At 37.4% G+C, this 25365-nt stretch overlaps 1 protein-coding gene across 1 annotated transcript in view; it reads left to right on the top strand.

The window, feature by feature from the left end:
• The first annotated feature begins 5532 nt into the window (after positions 1 to 5532).
• Positions 5533 to 25365, top strand: part of SCN4B (sodium voltage-gated channel beta subunit 4) — a 29961-nt gene continuing 10128 nt past the window's right edge. Inside the window, exons 1-3 of the mRNA XM_072426245.1 lie at positions 5533 to 5570; positions 6523 to 6613; positions 23946 to 24124. Of these exons, the coding sequence (XP_072282346.1) occupies positions 6526 to 6613; positions 23946 to 24124 (267 nt within the window). The 5' untranslated portion in view covers positions 5533 to 5570; positions 6523 to 6525. The remainder of the gene's footprint in view (positions 5571 to 6522; positions 6614 to 23945; positions 24125 to 25365) is intronic.

The following is a 25365-nucleotide window of genomic DNA, read 5'->3' as shown; positions in this document are numbered from 1 at the left end:
GGAATGTTGGGCCGGGGTTTATTATCCCACCAGCCCGTATCTTTGCCTTGACCTCTGTTCAGGAATCTGCTATTCCCCCAGGTAAAACCTTGGTGCCTCCTCAATTCTGCACCAAAATATTACATTGGGCACATGACTCTAAACTGCCTGGCTACCTGGGCGTTCACAGAACTTTCATTGTTCTCTCCTGTCTGTACTGGTGTCCTAATCTTCGTAAGGATGTAATGGACTATGTCAATGCCTGTGCTGTATGTGCTCAAACATCTACTTGTGCTCCAGCAGGACCGCTTCTTCCTCTGCCTATTCCTAAGAAGCCTTGGTGTCATTTGTCCATGCATTTTATTACAGATCTTCCATCCTCCGATGGCTGCACGGTTGTTTGGATGATTGTGGATCGCTTTTCCAAAATGGCCAATTTTGTACCCCTTCCAGCTTTACCATCAGCAGCTGCGTTTGGTGCCAGTCTTCATTCGTGAAATTTTTAGGCTTCACAGTATGCCCATGCATATAGTTTCTGATCGTGGGGTGCAATTTACCTCTCGCTTTTGGAAAGGCTTTTGCAGATCCCTGGTCATATGCAGAGAGACTTTAACCACATCTTCTACTTGTGAGCATCTGAAACATGCAGCTCTCCGGCACAAGAACTTTGCGGATCAGCATCGCCGTAAGGTGCCTCTTCTCCAACTTGGCTCTTCACAAGTCTGGCTCTTCACAAGGAACATTCGTTGCAAAGTGCCTTCTTTGAAGTTTGCTCCACGGTTCATCGGACCTTATGCCATTTATGCCGAGGTTAACCCAGTTTGCTACAAGTTACATCTTCCCTCACATCTCAAGCTGCCTAATGCCTTTCATGTGTCTCTGCTTAAGCCGTTGGTCCTGAACCGCTTTTCTCGTCCCTCTCCGCTGGCTACTTCTGCACCCGACTCTTCTCAGGAATATGAAGTCCATCAAATTCTGGATTCCAAGTTTTCTCACAAAAAGCTATTGTATCTAATTGATTGAAAACGTTTTGGTCCTGAGGAGAGATCATGGGTTCCAGCTACAGATGTGTCTGCATCTCTTCTTGTCAAGAGGTTTCATCTTCGTTTTCCACTTAAACCTGTCACACTTACTTCTTCCTTACTTACCTCTTCCTCACTGAAGCCCAGACGCCACTCTCCTGCGCATGCGGGCAGTTCTGATGCTGGATGTGCCTCTGTTTCCAAGCTTTATCAGTTCCGTCCAATCCACTGGCTAATGAGAAAATAGCCTCCTGACCAGCCCTGGCTATTTAGCTAGCTCACACACTGCACTCTGTGTTTGTGCAACGTGTCCTGATTGTGTTGAGCCCCTAGTTCTGTGAGTTAGTTTCTGTTCACCTGGTGCTTCATTCAATGTTTTCTCTGTCCAGCTCCTGCGTTACCCCTCGTTGTCCAGTCTGTTGGTTCCCAGCCAACTTCCCTGTGCTGTTTCAGTGTTCCTGTTTGTCTGTGGATATCCCTGAGTCACCTGTGCCTCCTGTTGCTTCCAGTGTTTCCTGTGTTCCCTATGCCCTCAGTGGCCCCTGTGTCACTAGAGTCTGTCTCCTGGATCCCTGGCAATTGACCCCCGGCATGTGACCTGACTTCTCTTGCTTGCTGCCTGCCTCGACCCTGGCCTTCCTCGACTATCCTTCTGCTTTGAGATTTGGTACCGGGATTTGCTCACCTTGGTGGGCCCAAGGACTGCAACCTGGCAGTAACCAGCGGCCCAACATCCTCACCATCAGAGGCTCTGGAGAAGACCTGGTTACTGCTTAGACTCTGCGCCTTGGCTTTCTCAGGGCTCATGCCACCTCCCTGCAAGCCATAGCACCCCCTAGTGGTCCTGTCTCTCCATGCGTGACACAGGATATCTCCTGACCAGTCAAAACTAGCCTATGGGTGCACTAAGCAAGTCATATACACGTCAGATTAGACCAGGTATGATTTAAATAAAAGCAAACTTTTTGACATTACCGGACAACGTGGAACAAAATTTTAGGTGTATCTAAACCAGTGTTTCTCAATCAGGGTTCCATAGAACCCTAGGGTTTCCACAGAGGTTGCAGGGGTTCTTTGAGCAATGAGCAATTTGTACCTTTGAGGTCAGTGTAAGTGACACCAGTGATCTTTTTGGCTATCTATAATGGTGACATTCTTCCCAATAGCCAGCAATATAAGAGGCATTTTTCCCCCTGATCACCATGCGCATAAATTGTGAGCTGTGGATATAGTAATTATAGCAGGGGTTCCCTGAAGACCTGAAAGTTATTTAAAGGATTCCATGTTAAAAAGGTCCAGAAACACTGCTATAAACCCAAACAATTTTTTTTGTATATGATTTCAGTAAATAAGGATTAAAAAAACTTGTCCAGCATAGTTTGCTATCTGTGTTTCTGTTATAGAGGATAACTCTATGTCCTGGTGATAATATTCTTGTCAGGGCTGAAAGTAAGAGAAAATTCAGTTTTAAGTTGCTGGCAAAACGAGAAACTTTCCAATGAAGATACTTAGTCTGGTGGCAGCTGTTGCAGGAGTTTTACCTCTCGCTTCCTGGTATGTCCACAAGAAATGACAGATCTCCTCAAAAAGACATGATGACAACAAGATTTTTAATCCTTCGCTACTTTATGAAAAAAAAAAGTTGATGTGATTTTACCCATTAGGACAGTTTCTTTCTGCCCTTTTACCATAGATGAATACTTGAAAAAACTTTCAGGTCTTCAGGGAACATTTGCTAATATTACTAAATCTACAGCTTACCGTACATTACCTGGTGGTCAATAGAAAGATTACCTCTAATATTGCTGGCCATTGGGAAGAATGTCAACCTTACAGATAAACAAAAAGATCATTGGTGTCACCTAATCTGACCTGGGAGGTAAAAATTGTTCAATCATTCAAATCATTGTTCATGGAAACCTTAGCAAACTCTGGAGGAACTCATGAGTTGCATGGAATCTTGTTCGAGAATCACTGTCTTAGGGTAACTAAAATACCATTTGGGCTTTCGATTTACTTTAAATAGAGTGTACAGTACAGTTTATTGTTTGTGTTCAATCTTACAATACACAAGCCATAACATGCATATATTTTGAAGATGACCTGTCACAGAAGGGGCAAAATCTGATTTGGCTTTGATAAAAACCATGTCAGTGTCATGTAAACAAAACAGGAAATGAGAAGGAAAAACTCCATAGTAAGGTAATGCCCATTTCTGCATTTTCGAAAACACACAGATGCTGCTCTGCGTTTGAAACGTTGCATTTGGCAACCCATTCATTTGATATTGCACAGAAATTTAGTACTTTTGAATGAACCTACTTTTACAAAAGCGCAGCGCAAGGCTACGCAGAGCAGTGTACTGCATTGCAGTGTGCTAGTAAGGCATGTTTGGGATATCATTATGAATAAATGGCAACCCAGAGTAATGTTCATCATAATGTTGATCTTAATGTTCATCATATGCATTGCTAAAGTGCAAGAAAATGAAAAATTGGACTAATAGGAACATGCATTGCTGTTTGGGTGACAACTCAAATTTAGGATTTCATATCTCTTTTTTCTTGTGAATTCTCACCAGTGAATCTCTCCATCAGGAACACAACTCAACCTCTTTATCTAAAACTATGAACTAACAAAATAGTTTTAAGTTTAGACCCACTTACATTAGACCTACTATTTATAAAGTCTTTTATTTTTTAGTGTTAGATAAAGTATGGAAGTTCAAACCCCTGTCATTTTTTGTTTTGCTGTCTGTGTTACATTGTGGAGAGTTACCAATATTTCCAGTCTCAAACACACAATAAGCAAGAAATGTCTAAAATAAGGAAGAGTCCCTTGGTTCTCACCAGAATATATTCATTAAAATAGCTTCCTATTACTAGGATGACGGTGCCCACAAGGAACGATATAGATGGTGAAGGGCAGCAATAAAATCCTGGCAAAGGTTTTCAACTTTCACCACTATATCCAAAACTGAAACAAAACATTTTGATTTTGATATTCACCAAGTTGCAAATACATGTTCTAGTTACAAGTTACTTTGTCACAACTGACATCTGAAATTGTTCTGAAAGTTCAAAAAATCAATTGACTCACCTATAGCAGGCACTGGAACACACTACCCACTGCTGGGTTACACTAAGGCTTCCATTCTCTCCTGATTACTGGCCAGATTATGGCATTGAGCATGTAGATGGTGGACCTTCTGCTGCCACATCTCCCTTTCAAATTTGATGGGCTGGTTCTTGGGGTTCTTCTACATCAGTACATTACTAAACTTATCTCAGAGGACCATGGACTAGTTTTTCCAATGTGTTTTTGCATGAAGCTAGCAAATACATAGAGCACACACAGGCAATTCCAGTGCTAGTCATTCTTCTCTCCAGTCCTGACTTCTAAGTCATCCAATTCCTAGGGGATTGTACATTACAGGTTCACTCTGCTGCTATGAGCTCCGCTACTGCTTACAGGCACATTCTGAGTATCAAACCTCTGATGGGCACAATGCCATGGTGCCTCTGCAAAACTGCCAATAGCTGCAGCAAGCAATCTTCCAGAAGGCGCTATTATTCCACTAGATAATAAGTATACACAACTGGATCATTCATATTCAGTCATCTGTCTTGGTGCAAAGTTCCCTGGCTCTGTTCCTTCAGTGCTAGCCTTGCTGTAATGCAAAGTTATCTGGGTCTGTTCACCTAAAGCTAGCCTTTTGGACTAATGGGATTTAAGTTCAGTGGGTCTGTTTATCCCAAAGCTAGCCCTGCTGTTCTGGTGGGATGCTTCATACTCTACTGTACTGATGGAAACCTTCACACCTTCTCTGCTGCTTTAAAGTTTCTTAGGTTCTGTCACTCAAGTCTAGCCCTGCTCCACCACTTGGATCCTTCATATCCTTTATTCTGCCTTTGATGCAAAGTTTCTTGGATCTGTTCACCCAAGCCTAGCCTTTCTATACTGGTGGGTTCCTTCACATTATCTCTGTTGCCTTTGGTCCAAAGTGTTTGGGTCTCCTCACCCAAGACTAGCTCTAGTGTATTGGTGGGATCCTTCACATACCCTGTTCTGCTTTTGGCTCAAAGTTTCATGGGTCCTGCTAGTTCTACTGGGGTTCTTCATATCCTTTGTTGCAAAGTTTCTTGGGTCTTTTCACCCATGGCTAGCCTTGCTATACTGGTGGGATCCTTTACATCTTCTCTATTGCCTTTATTCCAAAGTTTCCTGGGTCTCTTCACTCAAGACTAGCCCTGCTCTGTTGCTGGGATCCTTCATATCTTTTATTCTGCCTTTGGTGCAAAGTTTCTTGGATCTGTTTACCCAAAGCTAGACTTGCTGCACTGGTGGAATCCTTCACATACCCTGTGCTGTCTTTTTGGTCCAAAGTCTCCTGGTTCCCTTTGCCCAAGCTGTACTGGGAGGATTCTTCACATCCTTGCTGCTTAAGTTTCCTGGGTCACACAAGGATAACCCTGCTGTACTGGTTGGATCATTCCCCATTGCTGCCTTTCACCCAAACTGTCCTGAGTCTCTTCACCCAGGTGGGATCTTCAGTTCTCCAGCTCCAAGGTAAAGTGCCCATTCTGTCATCTCTACTATATCTATTTCCCTTCATCTAACCTTTCCAGAGTCACTTTCCCCCATCTGATTGCAGGACTCCCCCCTCCCATTTCTGTCCTTCTGCTCCTTTCCCTCCCTCTCTCTGCCCTCTATATCTCAGCTCACAAACTTCTGTCTCTAGTTTATATATACACCTCTCCAATTCTGCACTCAGATCCTAAATAGTTAACCCTCTCCTCTCATCCTGATCCCAGGCACAGTCAGTCTCACTGTATGATTTTATGCCATGCCATGCTATTCCATTCTTGCTGCTCCCAAGACACTGGTATTTATACTCCATAATAACCTTAATGCAGCCTGTGTATAAATATTTAGTCATGGTGCCTGGTGAAGATGAGCACATGCTGTGTTCTGTTCTTACACCTCTATTGCTGATGATAGCACATCTGCAAATGTAGATTATGTACTGCTAGGCTTTTTTTTTTTTACAAAGTGGAAGTGCTGCATACTGTCATCTGTTCCCTGCAAAGAGCCGCCTGCGCTGTGCAGTGATGGAGAGGAGCTCCCTGCACTCATACAGCAGGGGGATCTGCAGACAGCTGCCACGGGGCGGGGCTTCTCTTTGGCCACGCCCCCATTGAAACTGCAGTGCTGAGAAGTCAGCAGAAGTGTATCTGCACATGGGAAGCAGTCCAGGGGGAAAGGGAGAGGGGAGAGGTAAAAAGTGGAGGAGAGAACTACACATACAAGTGGGAGAGCTATAGACAGAAAACATACTGATCTAGGCTGGTGAGTAGTGACTCAGGTATGCAGAAAAAGGGAAATAATGGTTCACATAGGGGCAACACTTAAAGTGTGCATGGGGGTAGGGGGATGAAGAAATGAAGAAGGCATGCAATCTTTACACAGGTCTATATCTGCTTCTTCCACATGATCACTGCACTTTTGTCTCTTCTGATAGAAAATGCTCCTGGGACCCCCTTGGCTAAGAGACCTCTTGTCTCATATTCATGGACCGCTATGTCATTCATGGCTTTTCATGGTGATGCTGGGTAAGTGAGTTGATTGCCTTTTAAATGAGCTTTCTGTACTGCTTAGCAACAATTCCCCATCTACTGAGGATGGAGGAGACAATAGGAAAGTTACATTGTTATGCAGTTTCTGTACAAAGGTTATAAGGTGTTATAAGCGCACTTTGAGAATCTAAATTTGGAGAAGTGTGACAATAGTAACTTCCCCCCTTCCCTTACACATACACACACATACACACACATTCACACACATATACACTTACACCACACCAATTTAATGCCAAGCAAGAAGACTGCAGAGGTACTGCAGGGATGCAAGAGTGAGCAAGGGTGGGGTGTATATCTATTAAGATATATGACTATACATTAGATATTAACCTGCCTGCAATGTTCTCAAAAAAGTCATATACTAATGCAAAACACACTGAAATTTGTAATTTCTGTAAGTGACTCAGCACTAGGTACCGGTAACTGCAGGCTGAGTCAGCAACAGGCCACTTGTGCCCTTCATCAAAGGGGTACCTTACCTGCAACCCACCTATAATGCTCCAGGTATTATAGATCTGCTATACTGAGGAATTTACTGTGTATGACCTTGTGTTATCCTAGGATCTCTTTTTTTTTTTTACTATATACCATAATAACCTGACCTATACATTGCTGCATATTTTGGAATTGCATGCTTTGCTTGGATTAACTCATTGCATTCTGTAGATCTATACAGGCTTCTTCTTTATTACAGCTGAACTTGTATATTTAGCAATGTCAACTTCTGCAAAAGCTTTGGATGAGTTGTATGGGTCACTCTGAGCTTGTTTATTGTTATGTATGCTGTATGTTGTTCTTTGTTTTATGTTTTTTTGTTTGTTTGCTGTTTAAATAGTGCTCATGGTGTTTTAAAAAATGCTGATATACAAATATGTTTTTATTTACAGTTGTTGATAAATTATTACGCTATATACACACTAGGTATACATTTGTTTTTACACGTAAAAGGTTTACGTGGCAGATTTTACTTTTTATTACAAGACACCAATGTTTGAATTGTATTAGACCCTTGTATTGTATATATTGATACATCAATACCATTAAGTGGACATGTAGCACTTAGCTTTTTCTTAGATCCGATTAACAGATCATATCTAAGGTCAAGCTAAGTGGTATATGACATTCTTCATTGTAAAGGTTGCCATAGACCATAGAGAGCAGTCAGATGTCCATGTTTTATCTCAATGTACTCCACCAGTTCTATGATTAGTTGCTGTATGTGTGTTGTAGTGTACGATGCACAGTAGACCATCTTCAAAGAATCACAATAGGAAGACGGCAGAACTTCTGTAATAGATTTATGTCACTTTTTTTAGTAAATACCCCTCTATGTTTTTTTGGGATGTGCCGTTACCTGTAGAATCTAGCATATTTAGATCATACCAAGAAATGTGATTTTTTTTAATTAATTGTTGGCTGTGATTTGTATTCTAAATGATACTAAGATGCAGATATAATATTTTCATGAATTAGGATGTGAAGATGCTAGTATATATATTAGCTGAATACTGAGGCTTACCAGTTACATTTGTTTTTATTAAAGTCCGCTAATTGCCTCCTAAAGCCCTAAAAAAGTCTCCTCCAGTCAGGAACATTTTATTTTATTTAAAATTGTGCAGGGAAGAAATTATTCTATTCAATTGGGACACAAACTAATGCATATTTTTAGTAGAGTGAGGAGGAGTATGAGCTTATTACAATTATTATTATTATTATTAATAATAATAAACAGTATTTAAATAGCCCCAACATGTTACACAGTGCTGAACATTAAATAGGGGTTGCAAATGACAAACAAATACAGACAGTGACACTGAAGGAAAGGACCCTGCCCCGAAGAGCTTACAGTCTAGTAGGTGGGGGAATTTACACACAATACGAGGGGAGATATGTAGTGGACGGAAGTAGTGATGGTTTCAAAGGACAGAAGAAGATGGGTAGACAAGATTTTACTGCTGTTGCTCCTATTTTGGTGACCCCTCCACCCCTTGTTTGAGTGTCACAGTGACAAGATAAAATCTGCCCAATGGGAATACCCACCTACCTCCTTATTTTTTAAATTGTTAAAGGCAATATATGCAGTAAAGCATTACAATAGCATACATTTGCTGGAAAATATAAAAATGCAGTTATGTGTTCCTTAAAAATACATACCATGATTGTGTGTACCTAAATCAGTCTTGATATCGCCTTCTTCCTTCCATCATTCAGATGGGAAGAGAGAATCATCTTCAAGGTGGACAGGTGGACAGACTTTAGAAATTGCCTGCTCCCCCTTTTTTCACTTTACATCCAGTTTTTCTGCATATATTTTTGCCCCTTTTGACTATTAAAGGGAACTATTACTATATATATTACTATTACTATACTTATTCTGTCTTTGAATTTTAGTAATTAAATGGGCATACCTATCTACACAAGCACTATTTGCCCTATGATATTGAATCTTATATAATTACAACATAACTGTGTTCTATTATTTATTTACATAAAACAATTCCCGTGATGTCCTGGGAATGTGCAAGATTACAAGAATAGTAAGCAGAATTTCACACACGCTGTTCTCAGCAGCCTCTGACACAATGCTGTCTAGATGTGTAGATTAAAGTGTAGGGAAACGCTAACAATAAAGTTCTCTTATCTTTTTCCACTAAATACGCCATTGAAAGTGATGCTCTGATTTGTGTTCTGTGCGGACATCTTTATTCTTGTCAAAGAGTTTAATTAGCCCTCCTTTGTTGGACTACAGAACTGTTGGTTCTTGTTGTGGTCATAAGGGCATTGAGAGTGATTTGCTAGTTTAGCAAATTCTATTAAACAATACAACTGGTCAGGGCTGACACCATTCATTTAAAAAAAATCCAATGTGTGGTCAGTCCCCATAAGAAACTTTAGGCTGGGTGTAATTTTGGCAGATCAGCAGGAATTTTTCTAACTTTGCATAAGACTTGGGGAAATGTAACATAAAGGTGAACTTCATTTTATTATTTACCTTTGCCTGACATATGTGTCAACTGTTTACTATGCGGATGTCAGTAACCATCAGTTCATGCATACATACATCCTTCACCAAGCGCTCTATTTATAAAGCAGGAAACCAGACATTACCTCTTGGGATTTATCCAGGTTCATGTGTTTCAATGGCTGTAATTGATTCCCACGTGGGAATGTTCGAGGGAATGTCCGATTCCCTGTTTTATAAATAAAGATCAAAGTGTAAAAGTGACACCTACAATACATAACAGAGAACAACAGTTTTTTTGGTTAACATAACAGAATACAGTATGTAAGACCCTTAAGAGTTTTCATGTCAACCTTTTATTTTTTATTTACCCTATATATAAACTCAAGTATAAACCAGGTTTTTTATTCAATCCACACAATCCACATAATTGCAGTTTATACTTGGACCACTAGATGGTGCTGTGTCCTTATGTAATGTGTATAACAAACTGTTGCTGTCTGAGACGTTTGTAGCACTTTATGTTTGTGGTCACAGTGCTGCCTACTGATGGCTAACAGTAATGCACAAAAGATCATTTAATGGCAAGTGACCCTATATAAAGGGGTAGAGGATCAACAGACTGAGCCCATGTGGTTACAATTGTTCTTCCTTTTAAAATAATGTAGTTTGTACAATCATTTTATTGGCATTTGTATTGATTAGTGTTTTGAATATTAGCAGTGATAAACGCACTTTGTGACCTAGGTTTATATTTGAGTTACTGTAGTTTTTCTGTATTTTTTTCAGGATAAATATATAATTAGTTTTCTATACATAGTGGACTTTGTCCATGACTATGGACATTGTAAAGCACAGCGTAATATGTTGGTGCTATATAACTACTGTGTAATAATAAAAAAAAAAATATATATATATATATATATATATATATATATTTATTCATCCAAAAAAGAGAAGGCAATAATGCAACAGTATTTCAAGGTCTGCCTTGTATAGAAACATAAGAACGTAGCGCCCATTACCACTAAACACAGAAAGCTTGTGAGTAGAAGCCAAGTCAGTTAAAAGAAAATCTATTATTGCTTCAAGGTCTGCTTTATTATAGAACATGTGTATTGTAGTTGGACACAGTTATTTGAAAAATTCAAGTAACATACCTATGAGATTTATTAGCTACTTTGACGTGGGGTATAGAATGCTGATATCATATGTTGAATATATTTTAGTAAGGAATTACATTTGTATTTTAGTAAAAAAAAAATTATCATACTAATTAAAGAAAATAATTATTGTTGTTGTTATAATGATGTAAGAAATATATTCATACTACTTTCCATAGTGGTAGTATTAGGAACCTAAGACTGTAACATAGGGAGACTTTCAAGGGCAAATAGAACACCAAGAATCCCTGAGAGGCGCGGTAACATTGATATGGTGTGAATCTCATTAACAAGGTTACATAGTTTTTGTATACCGGTAACATCAAAGTGAATTAGGGACTGTAAACACACGCCTGCTAGGAAAAAATAAGAAAGGGATTTGAAAGATGCAGGCCTGTCCTTGTATAACATTGAGAAAGAGGAATTTTAAATGCGGGTCAAAGATTCAGTAGTGGGTCCAAAGAGAGATATGATGAATGTGTACAGTTAGAGATGAGATATATATATACTACAAAGGGGAGATACAAATACTCAGAAAGTTTATATGTAGGTGGAGTCTGTAAAAGCAAAAGAAGGAAAGGACTGCACTAATTTGTACAAGAGAACAGGGTATATATAGAAAGAAAAAAAGTCACCCATTTTAAATTACATTTTATTTAAATATCAGTTTTGTTCTGAACAGTTATTTGTGTTCTAGAATATGCTCATGATTATGCAAACACAGCTGTTTTATTTTTGTATCTTACTATTGCCTACCAATTTAATGTTTGTTTAGGTGAATCTTGGCCCAGGCTATGCACATTAAAATATATATTTACAGTATATTCTGAATAAAGAGTAAAAATGCTTTAAAAAAAAGTCCTTATTTAGCTATGTAGCTATAGGCAATGTGGAGAAAGTCATCTTCAAGTTTCATGATAAAAACTCTGAAATCACAGTTTCTTTTTCTTCTAAGACTTTGTTCAGTTGGGCATTATTTCCAAGTGGTATTGATGGGGGTACCGTGAAAAGAATAGTAGCCACTGAATTATAGTCATTAAAGGTGGTGCAGCTGTGTTGTAGTTTCCCATAAACTCCATGCAGCATTTCAGAATAATCTGCTGCTGAACCTCTTCCATAACCTTGAATGGGAAAATTTCTAACTGCATTAGCATGTAGTTGCGAAGAGGTTGAATATCTTTTGAAGGACAACAGATGATCCATGATACATGTTGCAAAAGAACTGCATCACAACAGTGTTTCAGAGATTATCAGCAAATGCTTATGAATATCATAATGGACCTCTATAGGTCCTCCATAGTGGTGAAATCAAGCACATAGGAGTTGTTAACTATGAAGTTGTCAACTGCTTGTCTGAACTTTTTTGGTAGAAATTCAGCAACCCATCAGCACTTCAGTGTAAACAAACAGCAGGTGCTGTAAGAAAATATACCAAGCCTATACAAAACTTCAGAGTCTTTGTTGTACAGATTAGCTCATTCTTTCCCCCCAGTTGCTTGTATTGAATATACAAATTTTATGTGTATCTTTGATCTAGATAGTTCTATTTTTGTCTGGCTAGTGTCCAGTATGGGGTTAAAATTTCCACGCTGTCTTCACTCACTCATTTATGGCTTGTTTTTGTTAATGTTCTTGGCCAGTCTTGGCACAATTATCTTCTTGTCTGAAATGCCTACTTTATATGCTCATTGGAACATTTAGTTGACTAAAGCCATCAACAACAAGGATGTGAGTTTGTAGATGCTTGTGGACATTGGTGTTCCATTCAAATACCCAACCAGGTTAAGGGGATTTTTATTCTTTCAAATTCTGTTTATAGAGCTACGTAGAGTTGAGAGGTGTTTTAGAGTAAATGAGCAAAACTAATCAAATATCAAGGCTTTTGAACAGATTTTACATTCATCTTTAAGATTCCTTAATCTTTAAGTAAAATAGAATGCATGGCACACATAGGCTGACTGATATTGGATAGAAAGTACATAAAATATATATAAGTACATAACATAACAAAGCAAAGTGAAGTATATAATTAATAGATGACAATATGAGAGATAATTTAAAATCTTTGTATGAAGCTTGGCCAATTGTTTCAAATTTCTCAATTGAACTCCATGTTGTTTGGAATCAACCTTTGGTGACAAATCATTTAGGCACACAAGCTGGAAATGTTTTTTGACATTTGTACCTAGGTTTGTATATGTGAAGTCATATAATATAAAGCACACCATGACATTCTAATATCATTTCAGACTGTCAAATACTAATAAATTCTTATCTAAAAAAGCATCTTCATAGCCTTTTTTTTATTTCAAGTTTTTCCTTACCTCTTCTCAACTGCCAGTCAAACTCATGTCAATCCCCATCAGTCCTATCCTGAGTTTTTGGTTAAGCATAGTTAGGAAAATATTAAAATGCATGTCATTATGGAACACATAATTGTTGGGTTAGAAAACATTAATTGCCTATGTCACTGATATGATATCTGACAAATCTCAAAATTGTTTACAACATAGGTGACGAAAGCAATTAGACATAACTATCCTATGCTTAAGGCTTTCTATTGCCAACCTTATTTATGTTATAGAACTGTTGTACTGATGTACGTATATTTGCTTTTTGTTCCTATATCACCCATATGTTTTTGGTTGCTCATTCCTCTAGAATAGGATCAATAAAACTTTTGAAATAAAATATTTTAAAAACAAAGAAACTTTTTTTGGAATATATATATATATATATATATATATATATATATATATATATATAAATAGAGAGAGATAGCTTTATAGATTTGACTGCATGCCTAATGATAATATTATTTTAAGCTTTTGGCTACTAGTGTTGTTAGGAAATAGAGATGGGTAAACTAATTAAAATGAAATGAAGTTCAGCGAGGGAAATACACGATATCAGCAAACATCTGTGTGTATTAAATATTTGCTTGCTTTGTACTTATAGTACGCCCAAATTCTAGAATTTCTGAGCCAGTTGCACAGGTTTATGTGTCACCTTGTCCTTATGAAAAATGTTGCACCATTTTGGAGCTACCAAATAGAAAGGAAATATAAATTCAGATACAGAGAAAATAAGATGACTGTAGGTACAGTAAAGGGAAAGCGATAAATAAGGCTTTGGCCCCATGTTACCTTGCTGTCAGATGTATTTGCTGCAGCAATCATCACACTGCCTGTACTTGGCTCTGTCTCACAGCTTCACAATATGCACCTCATCATAAACATTATCACGGCAGCATTTGCGGTTTCCTCAGTTAATGCAGTCTCGGATCTATATATTTATATATTTTAAATTTACATCCTATGAGCATGTGTAGGGTCATAAAAAGAACTCTTGCTGCCACTGTTCCCATTTCTTATATTTTCATTATTATATCTTTATCATTTTAAAGCATCCATTATACAATCCCACTAACAGGAGTAAGGCTGAATAATACATTTAATGTAATAAGTTTCCAGTCTCCTATAAGATGATATTGTGATCCAATTAGCTAGTCCAGAGCCAGAGGTAGATACTGTACATCGTAGATCCATGTGGGTTTTGTATAGTTTCAGCATTTGTCACTGTTTAGATGCTAAGCATAGAACAACCATCATATACAAATCACTTAAATGGGTATAGCAAATTAGCAGATTTTTTAAGTAAATATGATGTCACCTATGGAGTGATATTTTACATCACAAATTAGCAGACATGGATTTGATTGACTGGAGTCTTATATAGTTCCACTTTAAGCACATATTCTTACCTATATTAGCCATGTAACATCAGCAGTGGCTTAATAAACCCATATATATAAGCTGGTATGAAATTGGGCAGGTTCTAAAAAAAACTGTGAAAAACTGTCTGTCAATTGAGAATAAGCAATTTAAGTACAGGTGAGAAACCTTTAAAACTGTACAATATAAAATGTAAGGCTGGAGTATTGCTTTAATACAATCTATAAATTGTTTTAATTTTTGCAAAGGAAATTAATATCAAAATAATAAAGACAATAAAGTTGCTACCCACCTTTGGAACATATCAAGTATGTTGCTTTGGGGCTGCTATCTGTTACCTAATAAAAAAGAACAATGATGTATAATATATACCCCTTTGTTATTTTGCAATCATCTATTGTATGTCCACCCAGTACAAAGCTTTGGACATATAAATATTTGTAACAAACAGTAAATATGCGTTCAGTCTAGCCTTCACTGACCTCTGTAGATGCAGGTACTGAGGAGCAGTTCAGTTGCAGATTCTCAGCAGAAGCACTGAACTGGCATCTTATTCCCCTATTCTTTTTCCCACAGCAGTGACTTAAGAGCCTTTCAGATTTCTTATATAAACATACAGAAGATGCCCTGGCTGTTGAAAACCATACCACTAACAAACCAGAGTGTCTCTCTTGTAAGCTTTAAATATGGATTTCTCCCCAGTGCCTTCAGCTGCAGCAGTGAGTGGGGACTACAATTAAAGATTGTTAAGAATTGAATTGAATTATTTTTATTGCTATATCATTATAAAGGCATAGCATGCTTCGATTCTTTCACTTATTCTTTTTTGTGCATTGCATCTCCTGCACTGCAATGTTTGCATATATCCTGCTCCTCCGTGTCTGCATGACATTTCTTAAGGGTTTCATGATGATAACAGTGTTAGATTATGCTTTGGTAATGTGTGTTGTTGCTTTCTATGGAAACTTATGTGGCAAGGTGACAATTCAAGAGCCCGGCTAGCTATCATTTACAGGGCACTGTAACCTTATAATAGCAAGTTCCTGCATTTCAGGGTCAACCATTATTTTAATAATAGCTGCAGATTTTAAAAGATACAGCAATTAATGTCCTATGTTATTATTATCCTGCAATTATGCTGTGCCAACATATTACACAGCACTTTACAAAGTTCACAGTCATGTCACTAACTGCTCTTCAAGCATCTGCACCAAACAAGCAATTGGCTTGATACATGCAGTCCTCACACTCCTGATAGGACCCCTCAAGCACTGAGTAGTAATGGGAGCTTATTCTTGCAAAGCCAATCAAATAGATTTCAAGTGTCATTAAAAAATACACTGCTGATTTGTAAAAACTACTTCCATCATATGTTAATCAAATAAATAATACAAGGATTCTTGGTTAAAATGTCGTTGGAAAAATACAATGAATAGTTCAGTTTGAGTAACCTATTTATTCATATGTAGACCATATAAATAATATGAGGACTTTTGGGTAAAATGCCATTTACAAATACACTGAAAAGCTTCATGTAGGGACTACTTCAATCATTTGTAGGTCAAATGAGTAAGTTTATTAAAATGTTATTAAAAAATACAATGAATAATGTAATAGTAGTAACTACATAAATCATATGTAGATCTTATTAGTAATACAAGGATTCCCCTGGTGCATGGTTGTTCTTTTTAACTAGGAATCCTGGCAGATTTTGTACAGTGATCTGTCTTCCTGTATGCGTACAGTGGGCGAATGATCCATTGTTTATTGACGCATACGCTTGTGTGAGGAAAGGAAGTACCATATAAAGATTTGTACAATCACATCTCCTGTATGTACAGTTGTCTGGCATGACCTGTGAGTAATTATATTATTACTGCATGCATGCAATTATGCGGTAATCAGTGGTTCATGAATGGTGAATGTTTGTATGGGTCAGTGTTTGGACTAAGTTGTCACCCTTCAAGTCCAAGTCATTGACACCAAGTCCCATGTCAAGTTTCAAGTCACCAATAATTCTTCCAAGTCGAGTCCCAAGTGAAGTCACTTCATTTATCAAGTCGTTTGCAAGTCGTACTTAGTCTGTTATAATGCCTTCCTCCACGCATTCCTTTCGTTCCAAGTCCACTAAGTTCGGCTTACTCAGCTGACAGCTGGAGGAGAAAGCCGTGGACTTAGAATGCAAGAAAGGTGAGGAGAAAGGCGGTGTTACAGAAGACTCACTGCAAGTCGCTGACAAAATCCCCAAGTCGAGTCGCAAGTCGTTTATTAGGTGACAAGTCAGACTCAAGTCCAAGTCGTGCAACTCGAGTTCCAAACTCTGGTACAGGTGGTCCCCGGGTTACATACGAGATAGGGACAGTAGGTTTGTTCTTAAGTTGAATTTTTATGTCAAAACAGGTACATTTGTTTTAATAAATGCAATTAGGACAGATGTTTGTCTCAACATATTATTAGGCAGCGTGGTGTCAGTTACTGTATAAAATCCTCACTGTGAGCTAATCACAGCTAATCTTCATATTCATGCAGACTGCCCCCCTCCAAGCTTTCCTGCACAAGAGGTAGCAGGGAAGCCCCATTTGTATCTAAGGGTCGTCTGTATGTTGGATGTCCTTAACCCGGGGACTACCTGTATATTGTTAATTATTGATTTCAACTGACTTTTTTCAACATCCGTACATAAATTTAGTTTACCTTAATCAGACAGAACTTTTTCATTATGTACTTTTTCTTTTATTCCCACTATAGCAAATATTTTTGTGCTGATTTGTTTTATTTCTATTTTTTGTTACCTTATTTTCATTTTTACTTTGGTTTATTTGCTTTTAAGATTACATACAAGAAAATGCTCAGCATTAAAACTTGTCCTTTTTTCTTTCCAAAATAACTATTCATTATAGTAGAATTATTAGAAAATCATTTTAGGGGCTTGATACTTTTTATTTACTGTAAAACAACCTTTTTTTAAGGCTTAGTCTACACGGACTGTTTCCCCAGCGTTTAACCTGAGGCTTTTAAAGCCCTTGTTTGAAGTCCCCATGCATTCCAATGGGCTAATCTACACCAGGACGTTTCCTTCAGGCACGTTTCTGAGCTTTATTTTAAACGTTGCTTGCAACGTTTAAAAAATTAAAACGCTGGTAAATCGCGGGAAAACGCTGGAAATCGCGGGAAAACGCGTCCATTGATTTTAATGGGAGCGTTTTCCTGCGTTTATGCATGCTAGAAATTTTCAATAAAAAAGCTTCCATTGATTTCAATGGAGGCTTTTACAAACGTTTTAACAATAGCCTGTGTTCTGTGTCACTATTCTATGTGTCATGCATGAATAATTACATGTACTATGCTGTTAAAAATTAACACCTATGCCTGGCACGTGTGAAGATTGTCTGCCATTGTGTTTGCTTTTTGTGCTTTTCACACCTGCAAATGATGTCATTCATTATCACTTGTGTAGTCATTGTCTTTAATTGTGCTTCACTTTGCACTCTTTTCACTCTATTCTGTGTATACTGTTACATTTGTCACTGTACTCTTGCATGATCGATCACATTATCACATGTATGGAGGGATGTATGTACTTCCTGTACTTGCAGAAATCACTGCCCAGGGTTACAATTTGCATTTCTACCAAGTGCTAAACGCTTGTAAAATCGCGGTAAAACGCGGATAAATGCGGCATAGACGTTTTTCAGCTTTTTCCAGCATTTAAAAAAAGTTTTAAAACGTTAGAATAAGTGCATAAAAACGCTTATAAACGCAGTAGGAACGTTTACATGCCTTTTTACAAAACGTCCATGTAGACCCAGCCTTAAATACTTATTTAACACTGGTCAAAACAAATGCAATTATTCACTTTTTAAAGTTTTTGATTACACCAGGGAATGCATTTTTGTTAAGTTAGATCTTACACTTGTTTTTTACTAATTTTCAGGTGGTGAATCCAGAAATGACCCCAGTTTTTTGCTATCACATCCAGATTTTACGATACAGGGTACCCTCCATTTTTGTCAAAAAACATACAAATTTTACATACAATGAAAAAATTATGAAATAATAACTTGAATGTACTGTTTATTTAAATTTCTTTTGTTCATGTAAAGAATTTATTGTTACTCTATGACTTTTTTTACCGATTAATTTGAAAATTAATCGGGTAAGCACTTTTACCTGGAGTGTTCAGTGTTAGGACAATCCTGCCGGATGCTCCAACAATAGTCAGTCATCATATGTACATCCCATCTACCCTGATACCGTCCTTCCATGACCTTCAAATCTTGGTGGAATTGTTCACCTTGCTCATCACTGACTGCACCAAGGTTTTCCGGGAAGTTAGAAAGATGGCTATGCAGAAAATCCACCTTGATGCTCATATTGCAGCCAAGAATTTTGTAGGTCTTCAAGAGTTTCTGGACAATTTCTGTGTAATTATTTGCTCTAAGAAAATCCTTGACAATGGCTTTGAATGATAACCAAGCATTCTTTTCAACTTCTGACATTTTCCTGATGAAATGTTCATCTTTGATGAGCTACTGAATCTGTGGGCTATCAAACACACCGGCCTTTATTTTTTCAAAAGTAACAGTCACTGAAATGATCTCCTGGCTCTGGCCAAACCATAGGTATACCAAATGGCATCTTATCATGTGTTCCCTTTGTCCACATCCGTAAACCCTCACACACTGTTTGCACACCTTATGAGGGGCCCAAGACTTATCTTGATCACCAAGTTTAACTTTGAAATATACCAAATAGGCTTGCTCTAAAAATGTGCTGATGTTCGCCCTTTAACTGGGAATGGTGAAACTGCCACAGATATAACAAAATGAATCAGGGTTGTTTAGGCACTTACCACGAGAAACAGCAGCGCCAGACATGATCTGAAAGAAATGAAATACATGTGTAAGTAGAAAAATAAACTTTGCTTTTTCACTACGTAGAGCAGCGCACAGCCTCTGACCACACTGTCTTGCGTGTAAATGAATAGCCTATACAAATACACGCTACAGTAATCGCATTAATAAAGAGAGTAGAGAAAAAACCTGACGTGACAAATTGATTAAAAATCAAAGTAAAGTCAACAAAAAAAATGTTCAAAATTGTTCCCCAGTGGTATAGATTTTATATACAGTATGTTTATCTATGGCCTAGAGTAAAAATGTAAAAATCGATCTGGTTCATAAGGACTTTAAATGTAAAAGAGCTAAAATGGTTACTGTACAGATTTCATCCCGTATCTAATGACATTCTGTATACACTAGTTGGATGGCCTTATTTTATATTAACATTTTAGGACATTCTTTTTTATATACATTTTATATACTTTTTTTATGGCAGTGACCAAAATGAGTTCCGTCAACATAAACTGGGGTAATAGAAAGCTGAGAGCAAATCATGGACCATATATATATATATATATATATATATATATATAGTAGTTAGTCGATTAGTAAGTTAATCGGTAGTTAGAGATGTGGCAGTTGATAAGGTAGTAACCAGGAGGAAGACCAAATTTTCCAAATTCAATTAGACTTATTTTTGTTTTCCCAGGCTAGATATGGAACTTATAAAAATGGGTAAAAGAGAGAAAAAAGAGAAAAATTTATCTAGCCCAACATGAGGTGACCAAGTGGCCCCTGGCAACGAAATGCCTGGATCTAACTAAGAGAAATAAAGCAAGGGCTTCCGGAGCATGTCTCTTTTGTCAATTAGCTATATTTCCTAATGATTTTTTGTTTTTTGAGTTTAGGTTGCTTTAATTTAAGAAAATGTAAATGACATCAAACGTGTTCATAAGGTCATTGCTGTGTTTGCTTCTACTGTATGCACTTCCCAGTGTTAGACTGACAGCCCTGTGAAATGCAATACAAATAGCCTTAGCTGCATTATAATCTTTTTTCTTACCCTCTCCCTGCCTGGTTCTGTTGTGTCAGGGAATATGGGAATTTCTACCAAGACAAGTTTCCAGTAAATATATTAACAGCAATGTAGCACATATGTATTGATTTTGGAATGTATTTATAAGTGGATCAAGTAGAGACTTTTTTATACTTGACCTGATCTTCAACCATTGCTCGGTGCCATTTGTACTTTGGTTTCCAGATCCAGAAAGAAGTAGGATAACAACACGTTGTGCTCTTTGGAATGCACAGCTTAAAAAATAGTTCATGTGACAGATTACACCTGTCATAGGAATGGTGCTGAGTTCCTGATTTATGTGTAAGGAACATCTTTTTTCAGAACTGATTTTTGCTTTTTTAGTATTTACAGCATTATATGAGTTGGTTGCTTATGAGTCTCCGAATGTTTAATGTTATTCTGTTGGTAGTACTTTGTGTGATGCATTGTGTACTTGCTGCAGCATGTTTTGCTGAATAAGTGTTTTCACTAACAGATCAATATTACAGATGGCCTAACTGGGAATCTTGTTTTTCCATGTGACCAGATACACATAGTAGATTGATTTGCAGTCAATTTTACATACTTGATTTCCGTTTTTTTTTCAAATAGCTACAAGACGTATGAAATGTTTGTACAAAATACAAATTTCAATTACAGTGAGTACTGAGTTACAAAAACAGATAGGCAATTGTATGTCTATAGTACAGAAATATAGTAAATATAAACACTGTACTCACCGCTGCTAGCTTTTTGAACCTGTCATGCACCTGCCCTTAGTTTGCTCAAGTGACCTGCGTCATATACATCACCCCCAATTACATTTTCACAATCTCTCTTTCTGCTTTGTACTTCAACTCCCGACTTTTTAGGCACTTCAACATGTCACTCCAGCATAGTAATGTGTATATAAATATATATATATATATATATATATATATATATATATATATGTATATGTGTGTGTTTATAATAAAATAATGGCCCTGATTCATGTGGTCCTCTTTTAAAGTAGTTTCATAACAAGATTTGCAGAATCACTAATAATCAGCTTTTTCTCACAATATACAACAGCCAATTCCTTTGGTAATGGAAAATTTATAGTGGACCCTTCATCCTATATTAGAGCAGGAACTGAGGTTTTTGAACACATTGGCATTTGGCTTAAACACGTTGGCAGGATAGAAAAATGTCACAAAACCTCACATCTCCATCCAAACCTCCATAAATTCCATTCTTTCAAAATAACTTCATTGAAATAAAGTCCAGAGTATGAATACTTCAAGAAATAAAAAGCTACTGAGTACAAAATGGAGGTGGGTTGGCCACTTCTCCAATAGAGCCTGATTTAATAAAGCTCTCCAACACTGGAGAGGATACACTTTCAAAAGTGAAGCTGGGTGATCCGGCAAACCTGGAATGGATCTTGTCCAGGATTCAAAATATTTGCATAGCAATTTTAGCAAATAGCAAATGACTTTGAAGAAATCCATTGCAGGTTTTCTGGATCACCCAGCAGAAAGTGTATCCTCTCCAGCCTTGGAGAGCTTTAATAAATCAGGCCTATAGTGTTTAAGCAATTACCCTAAAAAGACAACAAATACCAGCAGAGTCAAGGCAGACAGTCGGAACATACACAAATGTACCCCAAATCACAGGGATGACCATCACCGGGCACAGGCAGAACTTTCAGTGGTCTATTTGAGCATTCTAGATTAGGGAAGGTGTGTACTGCAGCAAAACCTGATCTGAAGTGCTGAGTAATACCTAGAATGTGGTAAAGGTATAAAGCTGATAATTATATTAAAGTTGTTCTAATTCTGACTCCTCCATAAATTTTCTCTCTCCGCCAACCCGTTCCACTTCAGGCTGAACACCGTGCGAGATCGGTTGAAATGCCTTTCGGAAAATGTAAAATCCGATGATCTTACTGCATGTGTCAGCATAACATTCCGGTATCAAACATTTTTAGAAGCATTTAGCAATGGCAACCTGGTGTGTTGTGTTTATCTTCTTTTACATTGACCATGTGCTTTCCAAACAACTTGTAATCTCATTTCTTTTAGTTGGGAGTGGGTATGTAATAAGCATACTAGTAAAAAATCTAACACATTTAATTGTTTTTCCTGCTTTTTTTAGTTTGATATTGTCAGCAAAAAGTATCTAGCTCTACTTTCCATATGTCATTAAGGGGATGCTGGTAAATAATTAAAGAGCAGAATATGAAAGAGTGAAGCTTAAGGTAGAACATTCCATATCAATCAATAGTCTCTAAATATATAGTGCTACCACTTATATACTTTAGTTCTCTTATTGTGCACTTAAATCAATAGCAGTATTCACTTACTGTTCTATTTTATCTCTGTAATCTAACCTCCATACAAAAAATGAAAGGCTTGCGTGTTATCCTGGTTAATTTAAAATGGCTTGCTGATTTTAACTTTTTTTTTATAAACTTTGATATAATTATTCTTTACAGTTAATTTTTACAGTTGTGATATCCAAAACTAACATCCTTTTTGGATAAATTATTTGAACCTATGTTGGGTTTAATCTTTTCCTGGCGACCACTATAACTTTGAATGAAGTTAAAAGAAATTACAAACATTTTGAGCTGCTGTAACAGTAGAGTTGAAATCTTCTAAAAGGGACAGACGACTAAGGGGGGATTTTTAAAATAAAAATATCAAGGGCTGTTTATGGTTCATCTGAGTGGGAGTGTGTATTTGCCTTAATAGAGTCTTTTAAAAAGTGTCCTGTTATCAATTTTAAAATGGGAAGTATGGTATGCTGTTGTTTATCCTTAACATACTTTTTAGTGGTCATAATGTTAAACGCTGGTTCACACCTTCCTATGATTTCCCCTCTTAGACATTCAAACCAGTGTCCCTATTGGAAAATTTAAATCCCATGAGGCTCCCCATGGGTGGGTTCATGAGGCGCCCCATGAGTGGGTCCATGAGGCTCCCCATGGGTGGGTCCATGTGGCTGGCACTTTGTCAGCTGCTCCAACACTCAAATTTTAGCGCTGGTTCTTAAAGCACCAACATCTGGACATTTGACATCTGCCACCCCTATTCATTTTTTCTATAGGGCTACTATGTAGCGTCTCGAATGAGGGAGCTGTAAATGCTACACAATCTCACCACAGGCATGAACCTAGCCTTACACATCCTTGCTCCTCAATAGACACAGTGACTACCATCCATAATAATGTGTTTGTACTCAATAAAAAAAAACTTCTTTAGTGCCCCCTATACTATATAAAGTTAAAGCTATTTCTGTAATAAATTCAATGTCAGTCATGTAATGCTAAAAGCTTTTCCGGTTCCAATGAAATTTGTATCTATCTGTGCATAGGAGAATGCAGGTTACTATAAGGCTATTGATTTCTGACTATTTTTATTCTACCATATTAAATTTCACTTAAAAATAATTTTATGTTTATACTCTCTTTTTTACATCAGACATAAGAATAAATTGAATACATATTTATTTATTAAATGCACTGTATGCACATATTAATTAACACGTATGTCTATCCTCAGCTATGCTACTTGCTCATACCTGCTTCACACTAGAAGTATCCATAGGCAAGAACCCTCAAATTAAAGCTCGGAATGGAACGGATATCTACCTGAATTGCACATTCGCCACCTGCATCGGGTTCGAGGATGTGACCTTCTCATGGATATACAGGTTCAATGATACATCAAAGCCAGAGGAAGTGAGCATTCCAAAATAGAGGGATATTTCTTGTGAACTTGTTGTACATATTCAACATTTTATTGTAAAAAGATTTTTAATTATTCTTACATACTGGTTATTGTGTTTATTGTGTGGTTAAAGAATAATTGTTCAGAAGTATAGCACTAGGGAAATAATATTCTGTGCTGAAAGATGAGCTTTGCTCTTATCCAAAGTTGATTTTGCAATATCAAAAGTTGCTTGTTTAGTGTGAGTCCTACTTTCACTTGCTAAAACTGCAATAAATTAATTTAATTATATTTATTTACTTGTAGTTATATAGCGCCGACATATTATGCAGCACTTTACAAAGTCCATTGTCATGTCACTAGTTGTCCCTCAAAGGGGCTTACAATCTAATGTCCCTACCATAGACATGACATATGTCATTAACACAATGTAAGGACAATTTTGAGGGGAAGCCAATTACCCTAACTTCATGTTTTTGGAATATGGGAGGAAAGCTGAGTGCCCGGACGAATCCCACACAAACGTGGGAAAACATACAAACTCCTTGCAGATAGTGTCCTGGACTGAGATTCGAACCTGGGACCAGGTGTTGCAGAGGACAGGGTGCTAACCACTCAGCCAACCTTTGCTGCCACATTGCAAATAAATCAAACCTGTATTTTTTTACATTTAGGTATATATTAAAATATACTTTTTTTGTTATATACCTTCCCTGGTTTTTAATTTGCAGGGGGTGATGTCACATATTCATTCTTTTGGTAAGATGAGATTTGGAGTCCTGCATTCCCTGAGATCTTGTCAGCAGGATACTGATAGAAGGATACTTACTGGCATAAAGTAAGCATTTTATATATAGGCAAACAACAATCAAGTGTAAGTTAAAAAAAGTATTTTTACCTTCCAAAAATCACATTCTCTCACTTGTGCCCCATTTTTGCTATTTAAATGCTGATGACGCAGAAGTGAATGCAAATGCATGCTGGGATAGTTCAGTAATAGAGCCCCCAACCATCACAATTACTGTAGCTTTGAGACAGTGGGCCTGATTTATTAAAAACTCACTAAGACTGGAGAATATAGACTATCTTGGGTGAACCGAGATGATCCAGCAACCTGGAATGTATTTACTAAAATCATTTGCTATTATTTGCCAAATGTTTTCAATCCTGGACTGGATCCATTCAAGGTTTGCTGGATCACCCCGGTGCACCCATAACAGTCTATCTCCATCTATCTGGTTTTAGAGAGTGT

The sequence above is a fragment of the Pyxicephalus adspersus genome, chromosome 11 (genome assembly GCF_032062135.1).
Source record: "Pyxicephalus adspersus chromosome 11, UCB_Pads_2.0, whole genome shotgun sequence".
Taxonomy (NCBI): Eukaryota; Metazoa; Chordata; class Amphibia; order Anura; family Pyxicephalidae; genus Pyxicephalus; species Pyxicephalus adspersus.
Note: the sequence above shows the minus strand (reverse complement) of the source record. Positions and strands in the feature narration are given on the sequence as shown.